The following is a 23,207-nucleotide window of genomic DNA, read 5'->3' on the forward strand; positions in this document are numbered from 1 at the left end:
TTGACACACTTTAGGCTTTGTCGAGTGGTAGGAATAATCAGACCACACCAATTGTTAGAAAATGTAAACATTTCGTATGAAAAAGCCTATTCTATTCCATTTCATCGATCCTTATTTTTTAACGGATAGTTGCGTTTGATTGTGCATATTAATAAATCTGTTTTGTCAATAAAGAACATAATTAATGCATTTTAGTTTCAATAGTATATATTACAAGAATGATTTTATATTAGATGTTAAAGTAGGAATGGCTTGAATTTGAAAATGGGCATGTTTGATCCTTTTTGAAAAATAAACAATGATTTTGATTAGTAGATCAATATAAAGATTAAACACTAAATTTACAGGTTTTTAGAATTAAATTAAAAATTGTCAAACTTCAAATGTCATTAAAATTGCAAAATTAAAACCTGGTCTTTATGTTTTTAGATCAGATAGCAAAATTGCACCAAATAATAACAAGTAAATAAGTTCTTTATAAAATTGTTGTCATCCAATAAAAAAAGAAGATTTAATATTATGATTTTTGGTTCTTAATTGACTTTGGATCTTAGAAGCTATAATAATGGACAATAAATTCCCAATAATCATAAACAAAATTAGCTCCTCTGTAAATTTTAGTAGAAAAGCTTCTCCATATTTAGATTTCCGTTACTCTGTCAGTCTAACACTATATATGGAGAAAATAACATTCGGTGTGTTCGAAAAAACATTTATGTATGTATAGTTCTAAAAGATTTTCTTAATTTTCTAATATTTTTAATATAATTTTTCTTCATTTCTTTTTCATGATCTCTGAACATCTGCTCTTTATCTCAGTTTGTTCATTTGTTCACCCAAGATTATTTTTTAAATTTGCTAATTATAACTTTTGTCATCCTTATTTTAAAGGTTAAACTTATTATTATTTCTAGTATTTTCTCGTTTTGCAAAGCATCTGAACTGTAACCATATAAATGTGCCACATCTGTAAATACACTATAATTCATTTTATTAATTATATTCAATTATGTTTGCATATTAATTATTTAACAACAATAAATAAAACCAAATTTTAAAGCGGCTTAAAAGCAGTTAATAAGCGGTCCGTCTGCCAACGCTATTATTTCATCAACAATGCCTTAATGCAGTAGGATCCACTTTTAAAGTATTTGGTTATGACACGGTTTTTGGCCAAGAATCGAACCTATCACATTCCTGCTATTTGTTACGCCACAGTCGCTGGTTTAGGGGGACAAATTGGGAATCCCCAAAGTAGTATATATACATATGTTTAGTAGCCACTAAACTAATAAAGTAGACATATTATGGATACCAGGAAGTCATTATATTGATTAAATCTGCCTAACATTAGACCTAATAAATACGGATATGTATAATTAACTATGATGTCAATTTAAATTTACATATCGAAGCTTAATAAAGTGTCTTAAAAAATTAGCCATGTAACATCATAAAAATGAGGGATTATCCATCTCTTTTTTTAATGTTTTTCTTTCCCACTTATTGTGATGATAACCAATAGTATAATACTTAAACAACTACTCCATAGTTATTCCAATCTAATGTTAACATGCTATTAAATTTTCTTGGCTAACAAATAAGGTTTAGTAATATTAGTTATGGACAATGTCTAAAGACAATCTGTTGCATTTGTGTTACAGCTCAAAAGAATGATTACCTTTGCCATAATAATATCTTTATTACTTGCTCTTTAAAAGCGAAGCTTTTCTATAATTATGGTCAGTCCGTACATCCGTAACGGATAGATCTTTTCGTTAATTTAAACAGGTTAGAATAGTCCTATCAATTTTAAGCTTTTCAGGATGATTCCTATAACAGTTTGGTACAATTTAGAAAGTGCTGCAAATCTAAAATCGTTACCAGAAAGTCCGCATGTCCATTTAAAACAGGCTGATTTTTTTATGTTAAAATTATCTGACTTATCTGTTTTTTTTAATATTGATTCCTCTTATAACAAGCATCTCTATAATCAAGTCCTAAAAATGTAAGTATGTCCTTAAACAGTATCATGTATTTAAGCAGTTTTGCATAACATTTTATTACAATTTTTTTGGACATAAGAATTAATATTCTGCTTATTCAGCTCTGACACTCTACAAATGTTTAAGATCGTCTGTCCTTCCATTTCAGAGCTTCGTTTTTATGGATGTTGTCATCCTTGTTTTCATAAAATGACTGACATGATACTTGAATACAGAATATCTTAGACAAAATAAAAAAAACACAGTAATGTGTAATTATCTTATATTCAGCTGTTATTGATCTATCCACATGTTATTTAATTTTAAAACTTTTAAATTATTTATGTTTCAGACATGATATAGACTATAATGTTGAAAACAAGTTTAATATTTTCTGCCTGTTTGGCCAAGCTATCTTTAAGTCAGGTAAACAAAGGTTTTGCGATTAAAGTGGCAGTATTTATAGACTTTACACCATGTGATAAAGGTTTAAAAATCAATTACCTTACAAGTGTCTGTGCCCCTAATGTCTAGGGTAGAGGGCAAAGTAAAACATTTCAACCAATGAATTACAAAATAATCATATTTTGACAAATACAAAGCTTTCCTAAAATAGAGAACCCAATATGTAGCAGAAAAAGGATCTAGCTAACAGCTGAAAGTATATAGTTTTCTTATCGATCCAGGGAAGGTTTTAAAACTTTTTGGGGTAGGGCACCTCAACCCTTCCAAGAGATATCACCCTACCGATGTTTTCTTACTTTCATATTTTAAAGATGAAATTTTTAAAAGATTGAAATGTCGTCATCCCTCCATTCCCACCTCCAACAAAAAAGTCTCTAGGGTCGTTACCGCTATAAGAAATATAAATTGTAAGAATGAATATTACAATATGAACATGTAGGGAAATTAATGACTTCAGATCAATGCCTAGGCGAGAAAGTTAATGATCATATATTACGGTAATTTCCCTTTACAACGCAATTGGACCATATGATACCCACACTCTCCCAACCCAACCTTCTTAAATATTAGCTTCAGTTTCAAAATGTGTGACAAGAAGTTATAATTTAATCAGAAAGAACGGAACAATGGGCTGTTTATTACAATTGGCCCCAAAGTTTTATAATAGCGTTTTCTTATTTGTTTGCTTGACAACTTTTGGGACCTTAGTGAATTTTAATTGGTTAATTCATTAAGTTGAGCAAATACACCCCAAATAATGATGAACAAAATTAACCCTTCTCAAAATTAAATTCATTTGTTAGGAAAGGTTTGGTCAGTGAAGGTTTTACAACCCCATGAAGAAGTAATAAAAGTCCTTTATAAAACTTTGGGGACCTTTATTTCCTGTAATATTTTTTTGTTGTGTGGGAGGGGGAATGAGGGTCTGTTAAAGGTTTGGCCCACTAGTAAAATGCTATATTGATAATTTATTATATACTTTTTTTCTGTGTAATGTATATTAGACCCACATTTTTATATAAAATTTTTACATACAGATTATGTAATATTACTTTTAGCATTGTAGTAGCTTAATCATTCCTGTTCATTTGGATATATCTTCCAGATTTGGAGAAAAAAAATATATTTTTACCTATAATTTATGATCTATAAAAATTGTAAACATAAGTGTTTATTATTTATTCATTTCTGTACAGTATATGTTTATGTTATGTCCTAATTATAGTTTATTTTCTTTGATATTATAACATTTTTATTAATGTTTATGCTCACAAATAGTGCAGCTATCACAAAAAAGAAACAGAGCTAGTAAATTTAGTTTTGCACATTTTGTCAATAAATCACAATAAATGATAAATTTTAGGAGTACTATGATTATGTGTCTGAATGTCCTGAAGAAAATGGTTTCTTTGCTGATGCCATTCAGTGTGATAGATACTATGAGTGCCAGCTGGGAGAGGTAAGAGGGATAGATTTATATATTCTTAGTTAGTTAAACTATTTGATAGACTACCCATTAGATTTATTATTGAATTAATAGATACATTGATAGATTCATTGATAGATTTTTGGATAGATTCATTGATAGATTCATTGATAGATTCATTGATAGATTCATTGATAGATTCATTGATAGATTCATTAATAGATTCAGCGATGGATTCATCGATAGATTCATCAATAAATTTATCTATAGATTCAGCGATAGATTCAGCGATAGATTCAGCAATATATTCATCAATAGATTTATCAATAGATTCATCGATAGATTCATCAATAGATTCATCAATAGATTCATCGATAGATTCATTGATAGATTCATCAATAGATTTGTTAATAGATTCATCAATATATTCATCAATAGATCCATCAATATATTCGTTGATAGATTCATTCATAGATTGACCTTTATATATTTATGATTAGATTTTACTTTAAATTCATTGTTTAATTTATCTTCTTTAAATTTATCAATGAATTTTAATAACATATTTAAAAGCTAGAAAATACCTAATGAATATTTATCTATCTAGGTAACTGAAAAGTTGTGCCCAGATGGTCTAGTGTATGATGAATCCAGTACAGCATTTGCCAAATGTAGCTTCCCATTCAGGTATAAATATAGTGTTCCTATGTATAACGTTTCAAATGTATAAGCCCAAAAATTTGATATTAAACTTAATATTCTGGTAGTCTTAGGGACAGAGAGGGGGTAGAAAATACCTTAAAACCATCCCAAGATTTAAATCTGGAAATAGAATAGCATAAATAGAAAACCCAATAAGTACTTCTGTTATTGCGAAGTTAAGCTTCAATTTTTTTATAAGGATATGGGAATCACAGTGGCTTCTGAAATTCTGGTATTTTCCTTTTAGGAAATTTTTCTCAAAATTTGACAATTTTTATGAAGAAAAAAATTCCTAAGATGATAACGACGAAATTCTTTAACTTACTTTGTCCGTATGAATGTATATCCAAAAGAGTATGTTAGCAATTAGTGGCCGCCCCTCTATCATCTAGGGTCCAGTGTTCAAAGGGGAATAGATGGGTAGTCAAAATAGCCTAAAACCAAAACTCTAAAAATAAAATAGACCAAAACTTCGACCTTAAGTTTCCCTTAAATTGAGCACAGAAATTATTTTGTTTTGAAGTTACAGACAACAAAAAACCTTACTAATTTCTATAGTAGAATAATATTCCATAAAAAAATGTTCTTAGGACTCTAACTCTTCTAACCAATTGAATGCATCTTTGGACAATTTGAAAAGTAAAGGTTACAAGAAATTGTTTTGTGTTGGTATCAGGGATGGGATAATGAATTACAATTTAATAGTTTTACAATTATGCCTTCGGTAGCCTTAAAACTGTATTTCTTAGAAAAAATATTGTTATAAGAATAATTATAATAATCAATTTATTGTTGCTTTCCCCAAAGTGCATAGACCCATTGGAAATGAATTGAAAATAAAAGGGGTAATGTACTTTTTTACAGTTGTTGTTTGTAACCTACGACTAGGTTTGGTTAGGTTATATTGGATACAAGGTATTCCTGCAGGGGTAGGACTACCCCATAACCCTTATTTTCAATTCATTACACAATTAGTAAACAAAATTTTATGTATCCCAATTGGAAGGAAGCTTAATTTATCTTCTAATGTCACCTTTCCCTGGTTCAGTTGCATTTTTAATCAACTCAAATTCAACTTTCTTTGCAAGAGAAAAAAAGAAAGGGAAGAACAGGCAATTTTGTAATGCTTTGTGGTGTAGTTTTAGGTAGAAATCAAGGATAATTATGTCCATAAGTAACGCAACAACAAAAAAATAAAGAGGAAAATATGACATCAGTTCAGGTTGCTAACATGAACAACACTGTTTGGTTAGTTAGTTTATCTATTAAAGGCAAAGCCAATTAACGGCTAAAAGTTTCACTTTATTAGAGTACATGACAATCTGGTGTAAGATCCAATAAGTAATAAATCCAATATTTTTACAATCAAGGTCTAATATCATACAAAAAAGTTTTTTAAGCTAACAAATAGGAGAACGAGTTTTTAAACTTTTGTAGATTAAATTTGGATACCGCTATTTTGGAACCAAAAATCAAAATTCAATAAGTGTACAAAAAGTTTCAGAAACATTGAATAAGATAATGACGTTAAAAAACTTTGTGTACCAATTTAATTCATAGTCCAATGTCACCTTCCTTCCTACATACAATCAGTAGTAAAGCAATAGATAAATAGATTATTATAAAGCAAAATGGATGGATAGATAGAAAGCTTTATGGTTAGATAGATAGATAAGTATCCAGGATGCATCTGTTCTGTAACCAGCACAATTCTGATTGATGGAGGCAAAACTTTCTTTTCTTACCAACTTTATATCCTAGATAGATAGATAGCAACTAAATAGATAGATAACTAGCAAGATAGATAGATAGACATCCAGAACTTTTACTTTAACAAATCTTGATTTGCCCACAAGGCCTGGTTTTAAAGTTAAAATTTTCATTACTATTACGGTAAAATAGCAGGACTGTTAAAAGTAAAGCTTTTCTATAGTTAGGATATTAAAGTAAAAGTATACATTTATTGGTGAGTGGAGAAAGACGCTAAAAAAATCAGCATGTGACGTCATAAAATGAGGGATTATCTATCTCTTTTTTAAGTAGTTTTATTTCCAACTCTTCCTCTCCTCATCCCTCATTTTTATGATGTCAGAATTTTTTGGGGCGACTTTCTCCCCTTATCATTTTTAAAATGTCGCGCTGTGATTTGCTGAAATTTGGCGCACCCCGATCTGGTTCACCACTAAAATGATTTAAAGATCCAGCTCTGATAATTTCTAACTTAGCTATGTTATAGAGTTTAAACCCTAAAGGAGAATTCCTATATTATTCCAATACTACCAATAAATGTATAGAATTTTAAGCCAGATAACTACCCGGATCCAGTGATGCCTGGTAGGGACCTTTTTCGTCTACTAAAAACTGCTCTCTTATCTTTTGTAGCGACTTTACTGTGGTAACATTTCCGAAGTTATTGGCTGATGTTCAGAGACAATTGAAAGTCAACACATAGTTTACAGGGGGGGGGGGGGGACATACATTTGTTTATCCCCTTTCCCCTGTAATATTTTAATTTGTTCTACTGTTATTCTTCAAATGAATTATCTTTGGATTCTATATAAAGTTTAAAATGTGTAGTGTAGAGGCACAATAAACAGACATTGCAACTATATAAAAAAGTAACAAGGATGACAACATACATTAAAACTTTCTTTCAAAAACGAGAATAGAAGTTAATTTTATCACAGGGCATACAAGATTTGAATAGTTATTCAATCACTTACACCAAATTAAATATTAGTTTTTTAAAAGCTAAGCTTTTCTATAATTAGGGTCGGTCCGTACGTCCGTCCGTTAATTTAAGCATGTTAGAATTGTCCTATCGATTTCAAACTTTGCATGATGATTCCTATAACAGTTAGGTACGAGTTAGAAAGCATAGCAACTCTATAATCATTACCAGAATGTCCGTATGTCCATTTTAAACATGTTGATTTTTTTACTTTTTTAACAACAATTTTTTATGTGATCTAATTATCCGTTTGATCTGATTTTTGGTATATTGATTCCTGGAACAACAAAGAACAATATTATAAGCGAAGCAACTCTATAATCAAGTCCTAAAAATGTAAGTATGTCCATAAACATTATCCTGTATCAAGTAGTTTTTCAAAAAATTTACTTACAATTTTGCTTCGAATCTTATACTTTTATATTCTGATTATTCAGTTTAGACACTATACAAGTGTTGATGTCCGTTTGTACTATCGTTTCAGTACTTCGCTTTTATGGATATTGTCATCCTTGTTTTGTCTAAATCTTAGGATTGCATTAACTTCTGAACTGATTAAGTTACATTTTTAGGAAAGCTTGATTTAGATCCCAGAATGGTTTACAACTATCTTTCTGCAACCTTCTTACTAACCCTTTTGAATATAGAGCTCTTAAAAGGACTCTCCACAGAAAAATAAACTTTGGATTTTTGAAAATCTAACCTGAAATTATTATTCTCTGTTCAATTTTAGGCATTTTTTGTTTTTGTGGCATCGCGATCGAAGCCCTTTGAAAATTTTGACCGCCCATAAGTGAATCCTCCCGCCATTCAATTTGTGCTGCTTTAGTGATTTTTAGCTTCTATGTTGCCGCATTCATCGCCCTTCTCCGCCGCTACTCCGCTATTCATTGCTGTATGTCGCGGTTCAATACATGCTCCCCTCTCCCTTGTTCAGAAATTAAGTGGAGGCTGGGGGATTTTGTGTATAGCGATGTAAGCGGTGTATAGCATTGTATAGCGGAGTAGTGGCGGAGAAGGGCGATGAATGCGGCAACTGCGATTTTATTGGGCGGAGGCGAACACAAAAAAGTGGCGGCAATATTGTCCAGCAGTTAGGAAGCATGAGTAGAGTGGAGGCAAAATTTATCAACCTTAGATTGTGTATGGTCTGTATATGACGTGGTTAATATATCCGCGGTGTCCGCGGAAACGCGGTTTTGTTTTTTAGTGGTCCATGGCGCACACCAACAAATTCTCGTTGTGTGTGTGTAGTTTTTTTGGAGTAAAGATACAGGTTGACATAGGAAAGGGAAGGCAGGAATGTGATAGGTGGGAGGGAAGGGGAGGGGGGCACCAGGTATTTGCAGACCTGTAAGATAGAAAATATACAGGGATTTGACAATGGAGATTAAATTGATTATCCCCCATGGTTAGAGACAAAATTATTCCCCATGGTTAGAAACAAAATTATTCCCCATGGTTAGAAACAAAATTATTCCATCTATAGATTTAGATCATCAGTGCATGAAAAACTAAGTGGTAGTTTATACCAACCAATCATGATTTTTTAGTTTTTGAGAAATAGTGTTTGTAAAACTTAGGGTATTACAGTTGCTAGATACTAAATTACCCCATCTGTTTTTGGTATGAAACCAACCAATCAAATTTCAGGTAAAGTTTTGGGCCAATTAATAAGAAAATGTGGCAATACAACTCCCTGAAAATATTATAGAAATTTTAGATGATGTAAAAAAACCCAGATAAATAGGATGATTATATAACATAAAAATTGTTGCAAAAAAGTGGAAAATCAAAATTACCATTTCAGTAGATCAAAAATAGTGGTTGAAATAATCAAACACTCAACTTAAGGAATCAACCAATCAAAATTCATTGAAGTCCCAAAAGTAATTAATCCAACGAATAAGAAAACATTGCTGGGGATAGTGTAATAAACAGCCCATTGTCCCATGTCTCTCTGCATTTCTTATCTATCCCATGTAAACATTTTTCGTCAATTGTGCTATCCCTGTAAACAACTCTTCTATACCCAGGGAGGAGATAACATTGAACTGTAAATTAAAATTATACCCAGGGAGTGAGGAGACATTATTAGTCTTTACAGTTGTATATCACAATTGGTAATCTTGAAAACTTTGGGTTATTGAATTTTGATTGGTTCAAATTAAACCAATAATATTGATCCACATTAGGGGTAATTTTAATTATCATCATTGTGGATGTAAACGTTCATTATCTTATCCCTGAATTATATAAAAAGTTCCATTTTTATTTGTTACAATATAAATTTCATTTCTTTATTGAAGTTACTAACTACCAGGGATCTAAAGGGATAGGTAAGATAATAGCCGATAAATTTATGTTCATCCATTTGATTCTACACAAAATTACCCGTTTGTAGATTACAGTTAGTGGTTGATGGACACTAGGTATACTTAATGAACTATCCTTTCAAAATTTAATTAAATTTCTCAAAGTCTAAAGATGTTCTGCTAACAAATAAGAAAACTTTGGGTATTAGTGTAATAGACAACCCAATGTCCCCTCTCTCGTTATTAAAGTCCAATTGATCAATAATTTTGATTTATTTCTTTTGTCATAATTAGGAAATTTATTGTCCATTTTCTTATTACTGCTAAAAATTTAAAATACTAAATTAAAGTAAAACAGAATCATAGAATCCAAGAAAGTTGAGTACTGAGTACTGAAACCCTACCACACCCCAATATTTTGATTTAATTTGAGAATGCTGGGATGGAGGTAGCTTATTCTTTGTTTGTTTATTATTTAGTTATTTTAGTTTAGTTTAGTTTAGTTCAGAGAGTCGGGCTGAGAACACGCATTTTGCAAGCTCTCCCCCGCCCTACCCCATGTGTTAAGCTCAGTTCTACCTTCCCCCTCTCTCTCAACTAGTTCCCCTCTCCCCACTGCCCGTGGTCACTCCGCAGTTGGAGGAAAGGGAAGACACTGTAGCCAGAGGGCACCTCGTATTTAGGCCTGGCAAAGTGTATGTGTTAACGTATCGGTCAATTGTTAACACAAAAAAAGTGAAAATAAAACATTTATGAATTAAAAAATATTTTTTAACCTATGTGTAACCTAATCGCTTTAATTTAATGAACAATTTTTGGTGAAAACACTCTCAAAATTTTTTGATAATTTATCGGTCTGGCAACATTTTACCGGCGCAAAGTACTCCCGACAAATAAGCTCTCCCATTGGCTAACATTTTTTCGCGTCCCACCATTGGTCAGCTGACCCACACTCACTCAGCACCCTCGGATCCGCCATCTTCACTTCATCATGGCCTGTAGTACGTGTGACAACCCAGAATATTGGTCAAAATTTAAAACAAATTTGGACTCTGCTTTGGATGTTAAGTTTAAAGAATACGATGCGAATATAGCTAAGGTAAGGGATGAGCTTATTCATAGTACTTTTGCCAGTCATAAAACCGAAATAAACGATATTAAATTGAGAGTCTCAGATTTAAATGTTAAAATTCAATCTATCGAAGGTATAGAAAATTTCGTCGATGCTAAATCTGTTGCAAGTGAACAAAAAGCGATTAGGACCACGATTACACAACAAAAAGACTATCTAAACTCTGTCGAATCGTCGAGAGAAAATTTCGTCAAGTTTCAACTTCTACAAAACTCGATAAGAGAGCAAAGGTGCCGCGATTGGAGTTGTAGAATAGTGAACTTTCAGCAGCCGTGGAGCCGTGAAAATATTACAGAGTTTATCATATTTAGAAACATTATAAGGCCCACCCTTGAAGCCGCTCTTAAACGTGGGGAATTAGAATATATTCCCTCACATTTTTGTGATATCGTCGAGCGTGCCCATATGCTCCCATATACAAAGGACCAGATCCCCGTTTTTATTTTTCGTTTTATGTCTAGATCCTACCTCGACGCGTGGATGAACAATAAGAAGGCTGTGCTTGACCGTTACAACGCCGAGATCAAGAGGTTCAACCCCAGGAACAACGCGTCACCGGTCCCGTTCTTCCCCAATAGGTTAGTCCAGGCGAAACAAGATATGTCCGACCTCAACAGGAAGACCATGACCTTTGTATATGCCACAAACCAGATTTCGAGGGCCAAAGTCGCTGGCCAACATGTCCAATTCCAGCTCAAGAACGGCAGCCGCTGGATACGCTGCCTTAACCCATTTGGCAAAGACCTGAAGGAAATGGCCCAACCCATACCTGGAAGCGAGGATTTTTTTCTGTCGGAGGCACCGCCTATCCTTCGTTTCAACAAGCTAACGCCTGAGGAAAGGAAAACATTCTTCTCGAATCAGGCTGATTTAACAGAGGATGACTTCCCAAGGCAGTTTAGTACGATCACAGCCCACCCTACCAGCACGATTCAACATAATTTAACGTCTGCCCCTGCCCCAGTTCTCGGGGACCTGGCTGTGTTTCCTCCCATAGTCTCTGCCGCAACCGTCGCAACCGCCGCACCTAGTGCCGCACATACAGCCGCTGCACCAGCCGCACAGCCCGCACAGTCAGTACCTGCCGCCGTCGCATCCGCCGCCGCCGCTGCCGCTGAATTCACTGCCGCACCTGCCGCCGCGCTCACCGCCGCACCTGCCGCCGTGACCGCCGCCGCATCAGCCGCCACGTCTGCCGCACTTGCCGCCGTGTCTGTCGCCGTACCTGCAGCATCTATTGCCGCACCTACCGCCACACACACCGCCGCACTTGCCGCAACGTCTGCCGCTGCACCTGCCGCATCTGCCGCATTTACACTTACCGTTGACTCAGCACCTTCTGATCCTGTTGCCATGAAGGCATTTACCGTTGACTCAGCACCTTCTGATCCTGTGGCCACGAGGGCCAAAGCTAGAGACACCGCCAACAAAGCTAAGCAAAGCAAAGCAACAAAGGCGGTAATCACAACATGAAGTTAAGTATCTTATACGACGAAAAAAGGTACCTAACAAAATAAAAAACACTCAGCTTAGTTATTATTATTATTATCATTTTCAAAATGATTTATTTCAAAAAATTGAATGATTTATATCCACGTGAACTTTATAAAATTATAATATTATTATTATACATTACCTAAGTTGTTAGAATGCCTACATCGCATATTAATTTTAATCTATTTTTCTTTTCTTTTCTGCTGATTAGCATATAAAATACATGGAACTTGTATGAAAATGAGTAGGGGGAACTAAACTAGCTTTAAATGTGTTGCCACCCCCAACACACACATAAACTAAACGCTATCGGAATAACTATAGTAAATATGGTAATTTTTTTCGCTTCAACGATAATATATTGTATATTAACTATTTTTATTTGTCCACTAATATCTACTGTGTTTCAGATGTCCATACTTGATGTTAAGACGATTCCTCCTGCGGTGCTCCTGGACCAGCTCTGCTATGACAAACCTCCCTAATGATCAGATTAACCAGGATTACGGTAACTTAAACGATAACATTGGTCTAAATCTTATGAATCCGATTTACGGCGACTACTTTAACGATTTTGAGAATGAATTCGGAATAAATTGCGTTTTTTCAAGTGAACAAGGTATCGTACAGAAACTGAAAACATTCAATGAAAACCTTCTCAATATTTTTAGTATTAATTGTCAGTCATTACATTCTAAATACAATGATATTGTCTCCACTGTAGACTTCTTTAGGCAACATGATATCCACTTAAATGTTCTGTGTTTTCAAGAATTATGGCTAAATAAGGATGTAAATATGGATTGCTATGGGATTAATAATTACGATTGGCATGTTAAACTCCGCACAAAAAATAGGGGGGGAGGGGTAGGTATTCTAGTAAGCAAATATTATAAAGTAGATAAACTATTTGATAAGTTCTCATTTAAAGAAAATATTCTTGAATCTATTTGCTTAAAAATTTCCCACAATGGACTAAAGTTTTGCTTATTAAACTGCTATCGGCCACCCAATCAGAATAATGCTGAAATAGAAGAATTTTTTGAACTTTTTCTAGACTTAATTGATAGAATAGCAGCTTTAAGCATACCATACTTCATTGTGGGAGATTTCAATTTTGACCTTTTCAAAATAAATAATATAAATAGCAACTCCATGAGAATTATTGAGTCTTTTTCTTTTAACGGTATCATAAATACTGTTACCAGAGCTACTAGAGTAACTAGAACCACAGCAACCCTTCTTGATTTATTCGGGGTAGGTAACTTTATTCAAAACCTAATGTCTTCCTTTGTTTTAACATCAAAAATTTCCGATCACTTGCCAATTATTAATTCATTCCGAATAGACAAAGTAAATAAACCCAAACTTCCAGATTTCTTTGAAAAAAGAGAATTGAATGATGAAAACTTTGATGCCTTAAACTATGCACTCTACCACACTAACTGGAATCACGTTTTAAGTCAAGACAATACAAACATTGCTTATGATAACTTTATTTCAACCTTTTTGAGACTTTATAATGAAAAGTGTCCAGTTAGAAAAAAACGAAAAAACAAACGTACCCAGCCCCAGCAGCCTTTCATGTCAGATTACTTATTGCGTTGTAGATTGCATAGAGATATTTTGTACAGCAACTTTTTAAAAGACAAAACAATTGAAAATGAAAGTATTTACAATGTCTATAGGAATAATTATAATAGGCAAGTGAGAAGAGCAAAGATTGATTATTACAGAAAACAAATAAGGGATGCAAACGGGGATGGGAAAAAACTTTGGAAAACTCTAAAGGAAGTCATTGGGTTTAGTAAATCTTCCCCTGAGTGCACATACCTTCAAGTAGGCCCAAACAAAATTGAAAATGACCAAGAAATAGCTAACGAATTTAATCGTTACTTTAGTCAGATTGGGTCTTCCCTAAGGCCTGAAATTCCTTCCACCCCCAAAAACTTCTTTGAATATTTACCACCCCCATGTCAAGATTCCCTCTTCTTTGAGCCATTGTACCCCTTCAAGGTTATTAATATCATTCGTAGTATTAAACCTAAGCGTTCCACAGACATAAATGATGTCTCGATGTATGTTCTGTCTCGCTGTGCTGATACCATTGCCACTCCCCTAACACATGTTTATAATTTATCACTTCAAAATGGCACTTTTCCTGAAAAAATGAAAACTTCCAAAATAGTTGTCCTTCACAAATCAGGTTCACTCAGCGAGGCAGATAATCATCGAGGAATTTCACTCATTGACAACTTTTCCAAACCCATTGAAAAATATGTCTGTGATACGCTGGTTAAGTTCTTAGAAGATCGGTCTTTTTTTAGCAATCGTCAGTTTGGCTTCATGAAAGGGATCTCAACCTTTCACAATGTATTGAACTTAAGCACATTGATCACCCAAGCACTCAGTCGAGACGCTTCCTGTATGGCCATATTTTTGGACATAAGGAAGTGTTTCGACATGATAAATAGGGACATCCTTTTTAGCAAACTGGAGAATTCAGGGATAAGGGGGGTTGCACTTGAGTGGTTCCGTAGTTACTATGCAAATAGAAAACAGCGTGTATTTTTTAAGGGCCTTTTCTCCTCTACAATTGAATTCATTATCATTGGCGTACTCCAGGGGTCAGTCCTGGGACCAATTCTTTTTTTAATTTTTATCAATGACCTTGTTTCATGCAGTGAAGAGATCTTAATTAATCTCTTTGCTGATGACGCAGTGGGCTTCATTGAAAAGCAGAATATTATTCAATTAATTAACCTTGCAAGGGAGCTTGTCCCCAGACTGACCCAATGGTACAATGCCAATAAGCTTCTCATTCACCCCCGCAAGACCAAATGTATGGTCTTTTCCTCCCCCCGTGAGATACTCACCCCCGCTGAGCTCGCTGCTAAGACCAACTTTGAAGTCTATGTAAACATGAACAATCATAATGAAAATGATGAGTCAAAAATCACTAAGTTGGATCTTGTGAGCGGTACCAATGAGGGTAGTATCAAACACTTGGGAATTCAATTAGACGAGAAAATGAAGTTTTCTTATCATCTTGAGAAAGTCTATAGTAAAGTCTCTAAAATAATTTATAGTATGAAAGTAATGCGTCATTTGTTGGACAAGAAACACCTAAAGCTACTCTATTCTTCTTATATTAAGTCGAATATCGAATATTGTTGTCTCCTGTTCACTGCCTGTCCTATGTACCTGTTAGCACCAATCATTAAGTTGCAGAAGCAGGCCATTAGAATAATCGAAAATTTGCCAAGCAGAGCTCACACAGCTGAATTTTTTAAATCTAATGGCATACTTCCGTTTAACCTGTTAATTGAATTCAATGTTTGTAAATTCATGCACGCCTATAAATTAGGCATTTTTCCCAAAATCTTTGAAAGCACCTGGAATTTTGTTCAAGACAGACATACGTATGGCACTAGGAACAGGAACAACTTTGCTTACGAACCGGGCACCAATAGAAACTTTCTCCTGCACGCCCCTCTTAACTCTTTCCCAACTATCTTCAACAACCTTCCACTTGAAATTAAACTAATTGATAATAGGAATATTTTCAAGAAAAAATGTTTTACTTATTACCTTAACAAAATTGAGTTTTAAAAATGCAAAATATTTTATGTTTTTCTTCCTTTTACTTAACATTTTTTGTTGCAACTAAGTTTCTATCCGTATTTTTAGCCCTCGACTTTCTGTAAGCATTAAACTTCTTTATTAAAATCAATAAAACAGCATTTCCTTAACCTCAAATCTCAACGAATAGGTTCCGTAGGAACCGACACACATACCTATGTATAGAGTAGCTTGGCATAGTTTGTTTCTTATCCATTTTATTCATTTTACATTTTTATATTTTGACTTTGACTTTTTCCTTTATATTATATATTTTTATCAAGCAGCTAACGAATCGCGCAACCTCTACCTCTATCTATCCAATAAAAAATAACAAAGTTTTTTGAATTTTGACCGAAAATATATTTATTTATTTAAATTTAGATATCGAAAATTTTGTGATGACTATCGCTGACTGGTTAAGCTCTTGTAGTGGGCATAGCCATCTACTCGTCGTAGTCGCTGGAGTCGTCGATGTCGTCGGGTTCCTGTTGGAGGAGCTCCTCCACAAGGTCCTGCTGGACGGTGACCAAGCGGTCCATGGCGGCGATGGAATCCATGTTAGCCTGGAAGGAGCGGGCGTACGTGGGCATTACTGATATTAACCTCACGACTAACCCATAGTTGGAATACATCATGCGGAGGATTTCCTCATCGATGGCGTCATTGCGGAATCTCCTCCACATCAGCATGTCGCCCTCGTGCACAACGCCCATCAACCTCCTCTTGACCATAAACCAGAGGTCCAGACAGCGCCTGTCTACCCCCGGAAATGGGAGTAGATCAGGCACTGCCGCGAGGTTCAACAGCTGCTGGACGCCGTGCACGGGTACAGGATCATCGACTTCATCGCTAGAGTTAAGCATAGCGATGAGCTCCTGCACCTGTTCATGGAGGGGAACATTTTCCTCACCTCCAGCCTCCTCCGGAACTTCCGGCGCCCCATCTGGTAAAGCACCTTGGCCTTGTCCTACTTCCTCTTCTTGATCTGACATCTCTGAGACAATTGAACTTTGACCTTACCTACCCCATATTTATACCCCCCTTGTGTTTTAATACCATGCATTATGCAATCTTAAATTAACTTATTAATTAATTAGTAAATAACATTCCCCACTTCCGATTTCCCGCGTATTTCCCCTATGCTTTACAACCAATTGTCTCCCTCCCGCCCCTTTTTCCTTTATTCTACTGTGCTTTACCGGAAAACCACTCTTCCCCCCACCCCCTATTTTTTCTCCCCCCCAGTATATACCAAACGATAAGCGCCGCTCCGTCTGTCTGGCTGGTAGCCACGACCGCGCACAAACCACTCACCACGTCCCTTTTTCTCCCCCTCGTTTTTCCTCCCCCCCTCCCCCATACCTGTTCAATTCCTTGATCCATCTCCCTTATTTTAACTAGTTTCTCACTTCACCAACTTACATTTCTTATCCTTACTTTTTTCTTTATGCTAATGGTAAATTAATCCATAGCAAAATATTAACAGACATCCTATTACTTTATACATCCTTCAAATAAAAAATAAAAAGTTCATAGCAAGATATCTAGGATTTATTAAAAAACAAATCAATGAATTTTATGGTAAATTACTTTTTAATATTATATTTAGCTACTTTTTTTTTCAAAAACTAAACTATATCATTTCTCAAAACAATTTTATTTTTCAATAGCCATATCAGAAACATTTTGCAGCTTTTTTTTTCTGTTGATTCATTGTTGATTTTTGTGAACGTCTTGCGGACATCTCCGCGGTTGTTTTTGCGGATATTTTGCGGATATCTTGTATATAAAGTCGTAGAGAACTTGACCATAACTGGTCCTGACCGGAAATGGCCAACTTCTGGAGCTATAGTTGGAGACTAGCCCCCTCTTGTGCAGTTATCTGCTCAGCAATTTCACCCAATTTAGTTTCATGATACTCCATGTCCTTGTTTGGGTTGTATAGTGTGAGTGCCAACTCGGTTTCTAAATAACCCTGTTGGTATAGAAGACGGGCTACCTCACGACGCACTTCCTCACTGACATTGTCACCATTAACTATATTGAGAAGTCGTTGATATGTTATTGTCAATCTATTGCGTAACGGCTGCCACATTTGTTGGTATTCTTCCTCTCCGAACATTTTCGTGCCTAAACAACAGTAAGATTTAAACTCCACTAAAGCAAAGCTATAACCAAATTGTGCGCGCAATAGCACGCCACAGTCTTTTTTTAACATGACCCACTTTCACCCTTTACCTTCAAAAAAGAGTGAGATCAATGGATTAATGAAACGTTTTCACCTTCCCTCAAAACCCCCCCCCCCTCTCCCTCTCCCTCCCCCATATTGTTGCCCCATTCACAGCCATGCTGTGACCAGTTCTCAAAACATAAAAATCAGATTCCGGAGGAATCGAACTTTACATATTTAGGGACACACTCCCATTATCAAAATACCAAAATCAGATTCCGTAGGAATCGCATATGACCTATTCTTTATTTGTACAATTGTACAATTGTACATCATAGGATTATTATATCCATTCTCAAGAAATAAAAATCAGATTCCGTAGGAATCGAAACCAACCATTACACCTTGTTCACTTAAGTACATGATACGATTATATATTAGGATATCTTATTCATTTTTTGGATTTTTGGATTGGACCAAGTGTTATCGCGATATTTACCGTTATCCTGTAATTATTGGTGTGGAGATGTCCTTATACCCGGACAAAACTCCACTCTATAATGAAAATAATTTGTTATAAAGGAAACTGTCTATGTAGAGCTGAAAAGGGATCACAACGGGAATAGCGACTCCTTGTGGAGGTTTTGGTTCCTTAATTGTTCCGAATTTACGCTTGGAGAAGTTGCAACTGATAGTAGGAGGATGTCTGAAATACACAGCAAGATATTGTATTCTTTCATTGTTAAGATTATTATTTATTTGCACATATAACATTGTATCGGCTTGGCAAGCGTCAAAGTACACCAGTGGCTCCACAACCCTTAAAGGGTTATGCCAACTATCTGGTACAATGTTGCATGGAATTTTTATTGTAAAATGTTATCTTCATCTTATTCGAACTGGCCTGGTAACTAGGTGGAGACGAAGTTCGGCCAATTCCATGCTAGGTACTTAATAATAGTTATTATGTATATTATTATCAAACCTGCATCAAACACAACAAACCAGAAGAATCAAACAAATCAAGCATAGTAACATAATGTATGATATATATCTAATAAAATATGTTGTACCTTTGAGGAAAATAAATCTTATCTTATCTTATCTTATCTTATCTTATTTTAATATTTATATTTTTTTATCGTTCATTGTCTTATCCCTTGTGATTCCTTAATCAAAGTATTTGAAGGAATTCTCTAATATCATGGAAAAATGCATGTCGATAATATATCAGCCTTTAACATCTTATTGTAATTTTAAGGAAATTTAAGGGGGAGGAGGGGGTATTTTTTTCTATATGGGACTTATGGGAAGCTACACTGTAAAGGAGAACCATATAAGTTCAGCGGTTAGCAAGGCAGTACAGAGAAACAGACATATAATGATTCCTCTTACTAGGGTTATAAAATAAATATTTTTCCAGTATGGCTTCGACACCGATTAATATCAGAAGGATAAGATTAGGTTCTCATCCAATCATGTATAGCATCATATTCCAGATAATTTTCCACGGGGCTAGTAAACCTGGTATTTATCTTATAAGTATAATTTTTCATTTAAATCCACGGAAAGCTGTCAATGAATAGCTATTCGAGTATTAAAGTAATTTCTGCGGTTTCACAAATAACAAAACGAAGCATAAAGGGGAGGGGGTTAATGCAACAACTTCGTAATCAATGAGTAAATTGATTTTAGAATTCGAATTTTGATCTGAAATTTTGCATGAGTAATCCTTGGTAGGTCTATTTTCCCTAAATTGAACAAAAATTTGGAAAAGTAACAACTTGGTTTAATTCATAATGAATTGTAGATGCCGCATCTAAGTTTCAAATAAATTGAACATGTAAACGCTACTTTTAAAGAAAAGCTTCCCTCCCAATTAACTTAAGTAAGTCATAATTATGTATATGAATAATTTGATAAACACGCTGACCTTGACAGACACACTTCCTTTAATTGGAGCAGAGCTTGCCCTCTGACTTTCAAGGCGAAAGTCATAGCTATCACAGCTCAGAATTAGGCAACCTTTATGCACTATTTGGCCTGTTTCTTATCAATATACACATATATATGGACCATGTAGGCACACCTATTGTAATTTATCAATGTTGTATGTTTATATATAACCATATACCTATTGTTAATTATCTATTTAACTATTTCTGTATATAAGCCATACCTAAGCCTTTTTCTCAGATAACTTTCTTATCCAAAGTATCATGAACAATTTTACGCTCACGCTAACTTACAAACACAGTCTAGAGACAGACAACACTCTAAATCCAAGTATTTAGTTTTCTTTATAGCTTGCAAACACTTTAAAACTCAGTTATCATTTAACTCGCAAACCAACTGGTTCTCCCTCTTCTCTCCTGGCTTAAGAAGGTAAATGGCTTAGTTTATTTAGCATGCATTGTTTAGTTTGAATTTAGGTTCCTTTGTACTTGGCATGTATTGTGCATATGACTTATGTTAGAGGCCTAACTATATGCACAATCATGACTTGGACTTAGGCACTTCTCATCCTACACTACTTACACTTACTATAAGTATTATGTAACATTAATATCTGACTGATCTATATGTAAATACAATTAACTTAATTAAACTGTTTTCTTTCCTTTTTATACTTTACTATACTTATCTTATATTGATTTAACATCAAAAACCAACCTTTACTCTTAGGTTAAAGCACTGTAATACCATGCTTGGGTATTTATGAATCGCCACAGATTCAATAAATTCGTATTGTGGGAGTAAAAGGACAAAGCATTCTATACTGACACTGATGTTGAGAATACTTATGGGTATTTTATTTAAATTCTATTTTTAAGCAGTACTCATGAGAGAGCATTTCCCACATTCAAACCCATGGGCAAGCGCCCCATTCACACTACCAAAATAATAGTGTATCGCTGCGATATTACTTAAGATCTTGTACATTCAGTCAAAGGGCTGGTCGGATCGCCGCCAGCCGTACATCCGCTGAACCGCCTGTGGATGAGCTACAAAAAAGTGGTAATACATGTGGCTGAGCCACAAACACACAGATCATTCCCTTTTTATGTCAAATCATCTAGGATTAAGCTAGAAAGGTGTTTAAGGTGTCTATAGAAAGCTCTTTGCATGCCCTAACAAAAACTGTACAGGATATTGGTTCTATCTCCAATATTTAAAATACATCTTCAAGATTTTGTATTTTTTAAAATTCCTGTTGCATAAAATGTGTTGTAATATTAGAGACCCCATATCATTTCGAGTTTATTGTCAGGTAATAATTCTGCATCTTCAGACACCTTAACCACCCTTGTAGGTCAATCCTAGCCAATTTGAGACAAGAAAAAATGTATTGAGAACTGCTACAAAAACTGGCAGGATTTTTAAAATTAAAGATTTTAGGGAAAAAAATAACTTTTGTCAAAAAATTCCAATACCTGCGAATCAGAAATTACCTCTAATTTATGAATAAAGCTTAAAAAAACATAATGACATGATAAAAAGTATGATTTAAAAAAAAAGTTTGGATGAAAAAAAGGATCTTCTTTAGACTGATTTTTAACCAAATTCTAGTTGCGAGATCTTAATGGAACCAAGACAGGCATCATCATCATTGCCATATCATTCATTAGCGATCAAAATAAAAAGTTTTTTGGAAGTATGTTTTTTTTGGGTAGAAATAAAAAATTGACCAGAATAACCCCACGCTACCCTGGTTGATTCCTACATAATTAATGATAAATTTATCCTGAAAATAAGAAAAAAAACAGCTAAAAGGCTGAGCTGCCAGCTGCCAGCCATTCGCCATTTCTTTTTCAACTTTTTGTTCAATTTAGGGAAAATAGACCTACCAAGGATTACTCATGCAAATTTTCAGATCAAAATTTCAATTCTAAGTGCCATTTACACATTGATTACGAGATGGTTGCATTAATCCCCCCCCCCCCCTTTTTACAAATTTTGTATTAGCCAACAAGTCTGGAAATAATCTAATAATATATTTTTTTTTTAAAGCAAAGCCATTCTATAATTAGGGTCGGTCAGTCCGTAAGTAAGTCCGTCCGTCAGTCCATAACGGTTAGCTCTTTTCGTTAACTTAGGCATGCTAGTTGTCCTATCAATTTCAAACTCTGCATGGTGATTCCTGTAGTAGTTAGGTACAATTTAGAAAGCGTAACAACTCTATAATCGTTACCAGAAAGTCCGTACGTCCATTTTAAACATGTTGATTTAACCTTTTTAACAACAAGTTTTTATATGATAAAATCATTCGATTGAAGTGATTTTTCGAATACTGATTTCTAGGACAACAAAGCATCTCTATACTTAAGTCCTAAAAATGTAAGTATTACAGACAATTTTCCACGAATATCAAATTAATCTCATAAAAATAATACCCGTATTGTTAGGACGGACCTTTTAATATCCACGGAAAGCTGTCTATAATACGACGCGATAAATAACTATTTTTGTAAATTAAAGATGGTTGCGTATAGCAGTAGCGATAAACTGTTTATTTTATGACTATTAGCCAACTATGTTTTTTTTAAGCGGAGCTTTTCTATAATTAGGGTCGGTCCGTCCGTCCGTCTGGCATGTTAGAATTGTCCTATCGATTTGCATGATGAATCCTGTAGTAGTTAGGTACGATAGTTAGTAGTATATAGTTACGTAGCAACTCTATAATCGTTAGATTGTCCGTACGTCCATTTTAAACAAGTTGAATTTTAACTTTTTTTAACAACAAGTTTTTATATGATAGAATCATTTGATTGATCTAATTTTTGGAATACTGATTCCTTGGACAACAAAGTACATTGTTATAAGCAAAGCATCTCTATACTCAATTCCTAAAAATGTATGTTATCCTGTATTAGCGTAGTTTTTCAACAAATTTGTTTAAATTTTGTTTATAATTTTATACATTTATATTCTGATTATTCAGTTATGTTCGTTTGTCCTACCGTTTCAGAGCTTTGCTTTTATGGATGTTGTCATCCTTGTTGTTTTATTGTCATTGAAAACGGGACTGAGAAATTTTTCAACCAACAATTAATCTTTGGAAGGAGTAATCTTATTTAATATCATTAGGGATGTAATACATTTTTCGTCCATTATCTTATCCCATTAGATCCCTGTTCAAACTCTTCAATTTATTTCTACAAA

At 34.4% G+C, this 23,207-nt stretch overlaps 1 protein-coding gene across 6 annotated transcripts in view; it reads left to right on the forward strand.

Annotated features, from left to right (window-relative positions):
* The first annotated feature begins 2,335 nt into the window (after window positions 1-2,335).
* The window catches only part of LOC145324654 (uncharacterized), a 45,062-nt gene continuing 24,190 nt past the window's right edge, over window positions 2,336-23,207 (forward strand). For all 6 annotated transcript variants that reach the window (XM_080167237.1, XM_080167238.1, XM_080167240.1 and 3 more), the window contains exons 1-3: window positions 2,336-2,411; window positions 3,814-3,909; window positions 4,484-4,563. In XM_080167237.1, coding sequence (XP_080023363.1) covers window positions 2,355-2,411; window positions 3,814-3,909; window positions 4,484-4,563 — 233 coding nt within the window. In that variant the 5' untranslated portion in view covers window positions 2,336-2,354. The remainder of the gene's footprint in view (window positions 2,412-3,813; window positions 3,910-4,483; window positions 4,564-23,207) is intronic.

The sequence above is a fragment of the Acartia tonsa genome, chromosome 7 (genome assembly GCF_053477335.1).
Source record: "Acartia tonsa isolate MP-2025a chromosome 7, ASM5347733v1, whole genome shotgun sequence".
NCBI lineage: Eukaryota > Metazoa > Arthropoda > Copepoda > Calanoida > Acartiidae > Acartia > Acartia tonsa.